At 40.4% G+C, this 13,657-nt stretch overlaps 2 protein-coding genes across 5 annotated transcripts in view; both read left to right on the plus strand.

Moving 5' to 3' along the window:
* ASAP1 (ArfGAP with SH3 domain, ankyrin repeat and PH domain 1) overlaps positions 1-2,584 on the plus strand; it is a 315,920-nt gene extending 313,336 nt beyond the window's left edge. For all 4 annotated transcript variants that reach the window (XM_075920136.2, XM_014573856.4, XM_075920138.2 and 1 more), the window contains one exon: positions 546-2,584. In XM_075920136.2, coding sequence (XP_075776251.2) covers positions 546-620 — 75 coding nt within the window. In that variant the 3' untranslated portion in view covers positions 621-2,584. The remainder of the gene's footprint in view (positions 1-545) is intronic.
* A 4,827-nt stretch (positions 2,585-7,411) lies between these two features.
* LOC149525237 (general transcription factor II-I repeat domain-containing protein 2B-like) lies at positions 7,412-9,480 on the plus strand. The gene is made up of 2 exons (XM_089775921.1): positions 7,412-8,182; positions 9,439-9,480. The coding sequence occupies exons 1-2, from the start codon at positions 7,412-7,414 to the stop codon at positions 9,478-9,480; spliced, it is 813 nt and encodes a 270-aa protein (XP_089632047.1).
* Positions 9,481-13,657: the final 4,177 nt, after the last annotated feature.

Here is a 13,657-nt window from a genome sequence, read left to right on the forward strand (position 1 = left end):
TCTCTTTTGCTCTTCTCATTCACAGTCTGCTTCCTAGTATAGGATAATCCCAGTATTTTTCATTCTGGAGTGAGCTTGTAAGCATTAATTCAATTCTCTTACAAGATACAATATAACTGTAGGTTATTGTGACAACCAAGAAAACCTCTCCTCTCTGTCTTCAGTTGAGTAGAATATGTGACTCTTCCAGATATTCCATTCCAACCATGGTCCTTTAGTTCTAGTTCATTTAACTTGTCTCCCTATTTATCCAAGGTACAATAGTGTTTGCGGTAGTTATTGATCTCTTTATAAATCCAAATAGTGTTATAACTGAGGTAGACAGAGGAATGTATTAGTCCAAATAAAACAAAATAGAATTCAGTGTCTATGTTTGGAGGAAGGAGGTATTGAAGAGTAAAACACACCAAAATGTAGCTTCCTTGGCGAGGGTTTAGATAGATTGTGAAATGTCCAAGGACAATTTCCAGGCTTGTATTAATATGCATGTGTTTTGTGAAATGGTGTAAGCGAGAAACCCACATTGTTTTTCTCCTTTGTTGCAGATTGGCCACATAGAAGGACAGCCAGAGAGGAAAGGAGTCTTCCCTGTGTCCTTTGTGCACATTTTGTCAGATTAATAAAATTCTAAACTTGAGCATTGCACATCCTTCATGCAAGACAAGCTTTTTAGCAAAAACTAATGGCTGCTGCCTCCCTGTAATCCTGTGCACAATTGTATATATAGCTGCTGTTACAAAACAAGATTTCTTTTAAGGTTCACCTCATGAGGTGAATGATATGTATTGTAAATATACTGTGTTATTCTGCCTTTGCCAGTATTACCGTAGCCTTGGAACCTGGCATGCCTTATTGGGTTTGCTGAAGCCATCCTTGGCATCTAGCACTTATGTCTCTGTCTATGCTGTTAACAACGTGTATCAACTGCCAGCTTTCCAAACATAGGTTTCCATCAACCATGTAACTTTGTAGAAATGACTGTTCCTAATAACTCAGTATTATATGATTAGCAGAGTTAAGATTCTGTTTTCAAAGTGAATGGGTTTGGCCCAGTTAAAGACCAATCTGTAGTTAAGCATTCACAATTTACAGCTATGAAATCCACTTAGATATTTATTAAAGAAAGTGTTCGATTAAATGTAAGTTTGAAAGCAAGAGAAATATTCACTGACTTTACAGAAAATCAGTAGCATTTTATGATGTGCATACAGCATATCATGTTTATATTATGTGGACCTATGCCAAACTGTGATTGCAGTTTCCCTGTAATATTACCTCACTTTAAGACAGTTACAAATTACTTCCATCTAAAATTTATTTTGATAAAAATTAGTCATACTGTCTTTTATTATACAGATGTGACATTTGCTGAAGGCTTTTCACTGAATTTTAAGTAACCAAGGACTTCTTGAAAATATTACACTGTTTACATTATGCATGCATTTAGAATATTACTTGAAACCTGCCTTTGTACAAGATTAGTACTGTAGTCACATAGCTTAAGTTGAAAAAAAAGAACATTTTAATTTGATAACTATTCAGATTGAAATGTGCGCTTGCAACAGTATTTGTTTATAGCTGATTGGCGCGCTCTGAAAATTACTTATTATTTTTAAAAGAAAAGTCTTCAGCTTTGTTGAAGGTTATAATTAACTAGTATAAAATTTCCTCAGTGTTATTGTCTGGATAAACTTAAACTTTTACAGTATAAAAAAATATTTAGAAAATCGGAGTGAAAGGTTGACCCTTTCATGCAGTTTGTCAAGTTATTCATTATATAAACTAATCACCGGTATCAAGCTATATAATGACAGTCTTCATTAATCTATATTTGTAGTTCATAGTCTTAATTCCAAGCACCAGCCAACAAACACACCATAACGTTAATTTCTAATAAGTCTTTGGAAGGCTAGCTTAAAAGTTGTTAGTGAAAAACACATTCCTTGCAGTTAATTCACTTACTCTCTCCTTTAAAACAATATTTATTGTAATAGTAAAAACATAAAATTTACTTCAGATATTCCTGTATCGTTTTTAAAAGAGAATGAAATTATTCTCTGTGATCAAGATTTATCAGGTTCTATGATTTTCATATGTAGGCCTAGTATTATATTGCTTAAAACGTTCCTTTGGCAACAATACATATTATTAATATTTTACAGCAAACAGTCTTGGCTACATAGGAAGGTATTTTATTTCATAAAAGCACAACTCAAATTGAAGGCTTTCATTTTAGTGCAGTTTTAAAAAGCTGTAGTCAGTGAATATTTAATTCTATTTATCTAGTTATGAAAACGTAAATATCAAATAAACCTTGCATGAAAAATATTCCAAAATATTTATCAACTGTTACTGGAAAGTGGTTTTTAAACTATTGCTTTATCAGTGTCATGACAACAGTGTGTTCAAAACCAAATACACAAGTGGGTGAGCCTGCTCACATCTCATCCTCAGTGTTATCAGTTTTCAGTATTTGACTTATACTGTTTTTATGGAAGGCAGTCCGGACCTGAGTTTATTTAGCATTCCATTTTATCCATTAATATAATGTTTTAAGTTGCATTAAAGGAAAAAACCCTATTCACTTTTGTGGTCAAGTGTATTTTTAAATTATCTCAAAATAATCTGATAAAAGCTATCTACATAAAGAAAACTTAGACATGTAAAATTATGTAGAAGAGCAAATGTCTATTCTTTTGTACACCCTTTGCAGTAGTTTACATGGGCATTTTTTAAATGAGATTAGTTCCATCGGGAACAAGAGTTCTGTTTGTTCTGGCTTATTATGGTCATAGGAAATCTAAAATACATTGTGTTATATTGATTGAGTTTAAGTACATTATATTTAAACTCAGTGAGCCACTATCTGCAATTTTGTACGTGAAATAGTCTTTGGAAAGTTTAGATCTTTATAGACAAATAGCTAATAATTAGTTTTCTCTCCTGGGATGGGGATGTTCTGCAAATGATGTCTTATTTTACTGTTGAACAGCAATTGCTATTTATTTTTTTATTACATAATACATCAACATGTTGTATAGAAATCAGAACTGATAGTGCCACTAGTTAAAATTTTGACTTATCATTTGAATGTTAAGCTCAAACATCAGTACACTTGTCTATTCACATGTATTTAAATGTGACAGTTTTTGAGTACTGTATGTGTTAATTTCTACTTTTTTAATATTTAAAATTGCTTTGAAATAAATGTATTCAGTTGATCCCAGACATCTGAACAAGGCCCTTTTGTCAGCTGGAATCTCCTGTGGGAGGAAAGTCTACATCTCACGTAGGTGGCTTTTGAGAGCGAGCTCATTTTAAGCTATGGAGTAGAGCTGAATTATCAATATAAATATTATTTAAGTTGCTAATACAAGTATATGTGTAAGCTATTTTTTAAATATGAATGAATTTAATTTTATCCTACATTTTTAGCTTCTGTAGGTTAGTATCAAAATACACATTCTTTCAAGGGTGGGATTAAGCTTCTGCAGAGTAGAGTTGTAATTTCTTTTAAATGACTAGCCCTTCTGACTGAAGAAAAAAATTCAAAATGTGACCTAATATTTTGCCATCTTTGCATACACAGACTTGAAAATTCACTGCTCTTTTAGAGCTCTTGTTTCACATTGCTGAGCTCCAGTTAGCAGTCATTTGAATTATTTTAACTATTTCACAGCTAATTATTGTAGTAGAAACCCCCCACCCCCACTACTATGGAACTTCTGATGTATCTATAGCCTCTCCCCTTTTGATTCTTTAACAAGGCAACCTTTCCCAGGGCATCAAACAGTGCTTTAGTGATACTGGGGGAGGGGGAGAAGAGAAGACAGTTGTTGCTAGTATTCAAAATGAAGTAATTAGTTATGAATCCACAGTAACGATGACTTGCAAAGAGGGGGAAAATCACTTTTCCTCCTTCCAGCTACAAAAAAGAATGGATTTTGGTTTGGGTTTTGTTTTTGTTTTTTTTAACCAATTTGAGGTATCAAATTGTGCTTTTTTGGTGTGGTGTTAGGAAAATGGGCTGAGACTGTATGGTAATTCCTTTGTTCCAAATATTGTAATAGTAGCCAGTGCTCATTACTTCAGAGAGGTGCAACAAACTCTGCAGCAAATAACTGTGATAACCTGCCCACAGGAAAAAATTCTCATCTAATTTTCAATGAGAGGCGTGTCTGCATAAAGGGTGTGTCACTTCCAAAAGTTTTGCACAATGCTTTGCATTGTGCTTGATCTTTACAACACATTCAGATGATCCTATCAGATTTGATAGGATAACAAGTCTTGTGGGTAAGGGAGAAGTAGTGGATGTGGTATACCTAGACTTTAGTAAGGCATTTGATACGGTTTCGCATGATATTATTATCAATAAACTAGGCAAATACAACTTAGATGGGGCTACTATAAGGTGGGTGCATAACTGGCTGGATAACCGTACTCAGAGAGTAGTCATTAATGGTTCACAATCCTGCTGGAAAGGTATAACTAGTGGGGTTCCACAGGGGTCTGTTTTGCGTCCGGCTCTGTTCAATATCTTCGTCAACGATTTAGATATTGGCATAGAAAGTACACTTATTAAGTTTGCAGATGATACCAAGCTGAGAGGGGTTGCGACTGCTCTGGAGGATAGGGTCATAATTCAAAATGATCTGGACAAATTGGAGAAATGGTCTGAGGTAAACATGATGAAGTTTAATAAAGACAAATGTAAAGTGCTCCACTTAGGAAGGAACAATCAGTTTCACATATATAGAATGGGAAGTGACTGTCTAGGAAGAAGTACGACAGAAAAGGATCTAGGGATTATAGTGGACCACAAGCTGAATATGAGTCAGCAGTGTGATGCTGTTGCAAAGAAAGCAAACATGATTCTGGGATGCATAAACAGGTGTGTTGTGAGCAAGACATGAGAAGTCATTCTTCCGCTCTACTCTGCGCTGGTTAGGCCTCAGTTGGAGTATTGTGTCCAATTCTGGGCACCACATTTCAAGAAAGATGTGAAGAAATTGGAGAGGGTCCAGAGAAGAGTAACAAGAATGATTAAAGGTCTAGAGAACATGACCTATGAAGGAAGGCTGAAAGAATTGGGTTTGTTTAGTCCAGAAAAGAGAAGACCGAGGGGGGACATGATAACCGTTTTTAGGTATCTAAAAGGGTATCATGAGGAGGAGGGAGAAAACTTGTTCATCTTGGCCTCTGAGGATAGAACAAGAAGCAATGGGCTTAAACTGCAGCAAGGGAGGTCTAGGTTGGACGTTAGGAAAAAGTTCCTAACTGTCAGGGTAGTCAAACACTGGAATAAATTGCCCAGGGAGGTTGTGGAATCCCCATCTCTAGAGATATTTAAGAGTAGGTTAGATAAATGTCTATCAGAGATGGTCTAGACCCATGGTCCCCAACACGTTGCCCGCGGGTGCTGGCATTTATGTGGCATTTTAAAACTATGCACATTCACCCCTGCTTAGAGTAGGGTCGGCAGCCTGGGGCCTGCGAGAGAGCCTGCCGCGGTGCTTTGGAGACTTGAGCCCCGCCCCCACCGCAGAAGACATCCCGCACAGGTGCTTCAGCAGTCTGAGCAAACCCCATGCTGGTCAGGTCCAGCCACGAGGCAGCAACAGTCCCCCCTCCCCTCTCCTGCAAAACAGCCATGGCGGGGCCCTTTGTCGTGCAGGAGCTGCAAGCTGGCAGGGGAGGGTCCCTCATTGCTGTTTCCACCCTCTTCCCCGCACAAGCTCATTGGCTGGACCTAGACAATGGCAGCTGCGGGAACCTACCAATCCCCAAGCACAGGGCCAGGCAGCTCTTGTGGGAGAAACAGGAGAGCAGCACATCTTGCTGGTAAGTATCCGCCCTCTTCCCCCCTCCCCCCGCTACTCCCACTCTGACATCTTACCCACAGAACTCTCCTCCCAGTCCCTGCACCCCAATCCCCTGCCCTGAGGCGCAATCCAAACCCCTGGCCTGACCCTCCCTCCCCCCGAGTAAAATGTCTGGTATTTTCAGTTTCTCAGTTGGAAAGCCACTTGGGACATTCTTCCCCTGCCATGTGGAAGGGAGTGTGAGTTTTAAAGATGCCATGATTTTTGGGGGGGGGGGGGCAGGGCCAGGAGAGGGTGCTTTTTTGCTCAACATTTGGACATCCCCCCTTTTTATTAATGCAGAATTTTGTTTAAAAATGAATTACAATATAATTAAAATAAAAATTATCCAACTTATAGCAAATTTACCCAATTCACATTTAATATGAAAATAGCCTTCAATTTCACATTTGACACTTTTTTCCTATTTTTTCTCCAATGGGGGTGGGGAGGCTGCGAAATTGACATTTTTCCCCCTGCCATGGTGGGGATGGGGAGTGTGAGATTTAAAGGTGCCATGATTTTTTGTGGGGAAAGGAGGGTGCTTTTTTTGCTCAACATGTGGACATCCTCCCCCCTTTTTATTAATGCAGATTTTTTAAAATGAAGTGCAATATAATTAAAATAAAAATTATCCAACTAAATTAAGTTTCTATCAAATTTACCCAATTCACATTTAATATGAAAATAGCCTTCAATTTCACATTTGACACCTTTTTTCTATTTTTTTCTCCAAAGGCGAACCCGCAAAATTGTGCTGCCCTGGCCCTGCAAAACTTTCATCTGCTTCTGACTGATACTGCTGTTTTATCGTGCTTTGTAATTTATTATTTTTATAACATTTTGCCCAAAATGAGTGGTTCAAATAAAAGACAACGTACATATTATTTCAACGCAGAGTGGGACGAATCCTATTGTTTTATTGACAATAAAGGGAAATGTGTTTGCTTATTGTGCGGTGGTACTCTTGCAGCGCCAAAAAAAACGTAATGTTGAACGCCATTTCCAAACTAATCATGGCTCTTTTGACATTAGCCATCCACTTAAATCTGAGTTGAGAGAGGTTTGATTTGAGTTGATTAATTTTCTTCTATCTGCCCAGCAATCTGTTTTCACTAGACAAGTAGTAAAGTCTAAAAGGGTTACTATTGCTTCCTTTAAAATTGCTCATCTGCTCGCAAAGAAGAAAAAACCCTTTCAAGATGGTGAATTGTTGAAGGAAGCATTTTTGACTGGTGCTGATTGCCTGTTTCAAGGATTTTCTAACAAGCATGAGATTTTGTCGGCAATACAAGACTTGCAGTTATCAGTTACAAGGAGGATACATGCAATTTCAAACAACATGCAAACTCAGCTAAAGGATGACGTGGAAATATGTGACTGGTTTTCACTGCAGTTCGATGAGTCAACAGATATATTGGATACAGCGCAGTTGGCAGTTATGGTGAGGATGGTATTTAGTGACTTCACCGTAAAAGAAGAGTTACTAAAAGTATTGCCTATGAAAGGTGAACGAAGGCTTATTCAAATCATACGCAACATCAATTAGTATGCCACTACACACGCTGTCTGCGATCACCACTGATGGGGCACTAGCAATGATGGGCAGTACCAGTGGATTCATTGCACTCTGCAAGAAGGATGAATCCTTTCCGAAATGTATGTCTTATCATTGCATTATCCACCAAGAAGCTTTGTGCGTCAAAGTTCTTTCTTTTCAACATGTCATGAATGTCGTTATTAAAATAATTAACTCTATTCGAGCGAAACCTTTGCAACACCGACTTTTTAAGGCCCTGTTGGAAGATATTAATGATAAACAATCTGATCTTATCTTGCACGCAGAAGTACGATGGCTGAGCAAAGGTAAAGTTCTTGCACGTTTTTTAAGCCTACTTGAAGAGATCAAAGAATTTCTGAGGTGCACAAATCAGAACTTCGAGCAACTAGAAGACTCCAGCTGGTTAATGGATTTGGCTTTTCTTGCTGACATAACTGACAAATTGAACATTTTAAATCTTGAGCTCCAGGGAAAAGACAAACATGTGGCTCAAATGATAGGTTCTGTAAAATCATTCAAAGCAAAACTGATCTTGTGGATGTCACATATGAAGACAAAGTCTCTCGCACATTTCGCAAGCATGAAGAAAATGGTATGTGACAGTGATTTTAACCCATCACCATTTGTTATCCATATTCAAACACTTCTGGAACAATTTGAAAAGAGATTTCAACAGTTCACCATCATTGAGCCTGTAGTTGCCTTTCTTGTGAATCCTTTTACTTCCCAAATAGAGGTAACAGAAATGGCTACCTCAATTGTGAGTCTCATTCAAGAAAGAAAGTAACCCAGTGTCTGAGAGTCTGTAATGCCGAAATGCTGGCTGTTCCCCCTGGGGGGGCGCTGTTGCCTGAAATGCTGGCTGTTCCCCCTGGGCAGCGCTGTTGCTGAAATGCTGGCTGTTCCCTCTGGGCGGCCCATGCTGCATGGGGAGCGAGTGGCCCAAACAGCCATTTGCGCTGCTTGCTCCCACGCGGTGGCCTGGCTGAGCGGTGCAGAAGACAGCTGAGTGCCACGGTGAGAGGCGAAGAGGGGCAGGGCGGTGATGTGCAGCATGACAGCGGCTCCAGGCCCCGCCTCCTGGCCATGAACATCATTGCCCCACCCCCCTTCGCCTCCCACTGTGGCGGTCGGCTAACTTCTGTGCCACTCAGCCAGGCCACCGCGTGGGAGCAAGCAGCACAAATGGCCATTTGGGCTCCGCAGTCCCCCGAGTGAGAGGCAGGAGGGGGAGGAGAAGTGAAAGAGAGAGACAGAGAGAGAGGTGGAGGGGGAGGCAGGAAGAGGAGGAGGAGGAGAGAGAGACACGGAACGAGAGACCGGAGGCTCAGGAGAGAAGACCAACATGGAGGAGAGACCTGAAAATCCCGTCTTATGACGGACTAATTGGCTAGTTCAAGTAAGAACAGAAGTGGAACTGGAGATTTTGGACCTTCAAAATGATATTGTTCTAAAATCCTGTGCAACAGATGAAAACTTTTGGAATCTGGTTGACCGAAAAAAATTTCCTGCCTTAAAAATTGTAGCATACAAAATAAAATCTTATTTTGGTTCCACTTATCTATGCAAAGTTCTGTTTTCAGCAATGAACTTCATAAAATCAAAGTACAGATCTCGGCTTACAGCTGCTCCTCTTGATGATTGCTTATGAACGGGAATATCATCCTACTTTCCTAACAATGAAAAATTGGCTGAAGAAATGCAGTGCCAAAAATCACACTGACTTTATTAGAAAAACCACATAAATTAATGTGTTTTTTTTCACTATTTTCCATTAAGTGCTGATGAGCGCGTATGATTAATTTATGTTTAACTTTTTTTCATATGTTTGTTTATTGAAATCCAGATACAAGTGACAATACAAAGAATATTATTTAATTAAGCATAATTGGCTATGTTAAAATAAGAATAATAAATATATTTGGACCAGCAGTTCAACAATGTTTTACTTTTTTAAAATAAGATAAAACTGTTTATGATATTTATTTTGTAAAAATTCTTTAATTTTTCTTACAGGTAGATAAAAAAGCAAATTCACATGGTAAGGTGAAAGAGTAATTGCTGAATAATTTAATTAATACCTTTTACATGTAAAATTACCTTTATCTTCTGGATTCATATATTGTGTAATATTAAATATGATATTTTCTGTATTATTTAATGTACAAATACAAAATAAGCCTTGAAAAATTGTTGGCGCCGGCCACACACTTCTGAAAACATGAGTGTGCTAGTGGCCACAAAGGTTGGGGACCACTGGTCTAGACAGTACTTGGTCCTGCCATGAGGGCAGGGGACGGGACTCGATGACCTCTCGAGGTCTCTTCCAGTCCTAGTATTCTATGATTACAGCAAAGTATTTCCTTTTTAGTGGCTTTGAATGGCTATTTACCTAACCTTCCTGCCACAGTAGGGTTGAAGGTCCCTTCTTTAAGAAGGAAAGCAGTGTTTGACTTTGATAAAGAGTGCGTACTACTTAATGGTTTGTAAACATACCTACTGCACTCAAATGCCTAAAGTATTAAACAGTCAGTTCTGTTATCCTTCCCATACCCTGGCAAAAAAAAACACGCCGGGTATGCACAACTTGACATTTCCAAGTCAAGAATAGAAAATTGTTGACAGATGGTGTAAAGATCTTTGAATCCTCCTTGAGAAAACAAACTTTAGACACTTTACTAGTTGCTGCTCAAATTTTTAAATAGGCCTGCCCTCTTCCTGCACAACAGTTAATATTTGAGTCATTCCTCAGTATGCTGTTCTGAAACGCATGATCAGCTTACCCTGTTCAACACCAGCAAAGAAAGTGAAAGCTGTTTGGGTTAGCAGCAGCACCCCGTGATTAGGTTCAGAAGCTAAGTAGTAAGGCTGCTGTAAATATGGACTAAATCCCTAACATGGCGATCGGGGCTTTTTTTGCGGAAAAGCGCGTCTAGATCGGCCACAGACGCTTTTGCGGAAAAGCATCCTGCCAATCTAGATGCGCTTTTCCGAAAATGCTTTTAACGGAAAACTTTTCCATTAAAAGCATTTTCGGAAAATCATGCCAGTGTAGACGTAGCCTTACTGTGTTGACTTATAGCAATCTTATATTGTAGATTGCCTACTGAAAGATAAAGGGTTAAAAATTTGCAGTTCAATAGTGATGGTTGCTCAAAAAAAAAAAATCCCAAACCACTACCCCCAAAAGTAGTCAGTCATATACTGCATCTCACATGGCCTGGTAAGAACAAGAAGAAAGTAGGACCCTTGGTTGTACTGGGCAGGGGAAAGCACATCTAAAGATGTGCTCTGTATATGCATAGTGATTTAAAACACAGTCCCTGTGGCTCTCTGCAGGTAGCCTCTCCCTCCCTAAAGAGCAAGCTCCCCATCCAATCCTTAGCTCCTATTGGCCAAACTCTCAGCTCCAACTGGCTGAGAGATTGGCCTGAGAGACTGGGGCAGTGCTTCCCGTACCCTGAGTTGAGTGTCACATGACAAGAACAGCCTGTATTGTCAAGCAGGCTAGGACTGCAGCAGGCAGGGAACCCAGCCTTGGGGGTGCTGTAGCTGCTGGCCAGGAGACACTTATGTAAACTACTCCCAGCCAGCACCTGCCTCTAGCACCCCAACCCCTCCTGCACCACAACTCCCTCCCCCAGCTCACCATCCAAACCTTCTGCACACCCTGCCCCAGATGACAACTCCCTCCCAGAACTTGTAATCCCTTCTACACCCCTCCCTCAGGCCAGAATCCTCTCCTGCACCCCCTCTCCCTCCCTGACCCAGCTCATGACCCCCCTCCTACACCCCATGTGCCCTTCTGCACCCAACTTAAACCTGCACACACACACAAAAAAGTACCACCCTTCACCACTTATCAAAGTCTTGGGAGTGATTCCTACCAAACATTGCCCACCCCTGGGTGAACCTTAAATAACCTTCCCTCAACTATTTAGGACTCTAATTTATGACATGTAAGGCTATTTCAAATACACCAACATTATTAGCCTGCAAAACACTGGAAATGTCCCAACACTAACTGGCACTTGTTAAAATGTAAGGCCAGTTACATACAGTAGGTTCTGAATACTATAGAACTTCACTCATACTGTACAGCTAGGTTGTGTCTAGACTGCATCCCTTTTCCGTAAAAGGGATGCAAATTAGACACACAACAATTGCAAATGAAGCAGGGATTTAAATCCCCTGCTTCATTTGCATAAACATGGCTGCCACTTTTTTCCAGCTCAGAGCTTTGCTGGAAAAAACTGCCAATCTAGACGCGGATCTTTTGGAAAATAAAGCCTTTTCTGAAAAATCCCTTAAGCCTTATTTTAAGAGGAATAAGGGATCTTTTGGAAAAGGCTTTATTTTCCAAAAGATCTGTGTCTAGACTGGTGCTTTTTTCCGGCAAAGCTCCAAGCCAGAAAAAAAGTGGCAGCCATGTTTATGCAAATGAAGCAGGGGGGATTTAAATCCTCACTTCATTTGCAATTGCCATGTGTCTAATTTGCATCCCTTTTACAGAAAAGGGATGCCGTCTAGACACAGCCCTAGAGGCTTACAGCTTAAAGATGTAAGTAATGGCTTGTTCAAGGTTTTGTTTCCGGAGTATGTGCGATAAGCACAAGTAGTGGGAATAAAGTCAAAAAATGGAAACTAAGCATTGACTGATGCTTTGTGACAGAAATGATTTTATAGAAGCTGACTTTGCAAATGGCTGTTGTTTAGTTTTACTTTCTTGCACCAGTCACAAACAATGCACTAGTGGTTTAGTGTACATGATTACAGGACCAGTGGCAGCTGGTTTAGGAACTACAAATTGACTCAACCCACTCTTTTTTTACTCCCATTTCACCTAAGTTTGTCAGCCAGTTTAAAATGCCTGCAGTCAAAATTGTGTCTGTAGTTATAGATAAAACAACTAAGATCAGCATTTACATAAATGTAATTCTGTCCCATCAGAAAAGCCTTCTTGCAAAGCTAGGCAGCAATACTGCCTGGAGTGGAGAAATGTTTAGCAAGATGGGCCTTTCTACTGCCTCCCACTCAGGTTTCTTTAATCAAGCAGGCTTATACCACAAGGTGCACAAGTTTAAGGTTGCTACCTTAGGTTAACAGCTGTGACCAACAGTTATGTAAGATTAACTGTAAAAAAAAAAAACTCCAGTAAGACTAAAGAGGTTAGACATGGACAGTTATCATTGCACATTCATCCAAAGGCAGGGGTCCCCAAACTTTTGGGGATTATGCCCGACCATGGCCATAGGTGGGACAGACGTGGACAGGGGGAAGGGTCCATGAGCTGGGCTGCAGTAGTGGCCAGCTCAGCCTGCAACCAAGTGTGTCTAGCTCCATTCCTCGTCCTCCACTGGGAACACCCAGACTGGGCACTGCTAGGAGTCAGGGACCCAGCTGGGAAGAGAGGGACTGAGTTGTGTTCCCTCCTTGCTCCCGGGGGTAATGGCCTGGGCCTTGCCATGTCCCCTACTCTGGGGGCCCCTGCCTTAAGCTGTATTACACTCAATAAGAAAGCCATAGGCTGGACTTTAGCCAAGGAATAGCAGCAGTTAGAAAGGATACAGAAAATCTCAGGTCTTTAACGCTACATCGGGATAAGAATTTAAACCTTGAAGGGGCTAAAGGAAGACTTTTGAAAGATGCCTAAAGGAAACAGGAAGGAAAACTAGTCAATTAGAACTCTTAGAATTATGCTAGGATTTTCAGTGACACTTGTGCTTAAACCCTATCATACCTCCATTTCCTCTAGGCACACTGTACTTGGCTGCTCCTGGAATCACACATGCTAGGCTTCAAACTACTGCTTCCCTCCCATAAATAAAAAAAAAGTGAGCTTACTTAAATTTAAGAGCCCTTAACATAGAAGCTGCCCAGGGTTCAAGTTGACTTGACCTGTTTTGAAGTAGTTGAGGTTTTAAAAGCTGGTTCCCCCAGCACAGGCTCCATGGTGATGTCTACCCCCTCCCCCAGAGGCAGCAGGGGGGCAAAGCAGCCTCTGCCCATGGCAGACAGAGGCACACCGTAGGCAGAGGCTGCTCTGGCAGCAGCCCCTGGCCACTGTGAACAGGGTCTGCTGGACTCAGCGCTAGCTGGGATGGAGCAATCCCAGCTCATGCTGGTCCAGAACACTATGCCTCTGCATTTTAAATATAGTAAGAGCTATCAAGCTTTTACCATATTTAAAATGCAGTGCCACAGCATGGGTGGCTTCCAGAACCAGCAGGAGCTG

This window comes from Pelodiscus sinensis, chromosome 2, assembly GCF_052426305.1.
Source record: "Pelodiscus sinensis isolate ZL-2025 chromosome 2, ASM5242630v1, whole genome shotgun sequence".
NCBI lineage: Eukaryota > Metazoa > Chordata > Testudines > Trionychidae > Pelodiscus > Pelodiscus sinensis.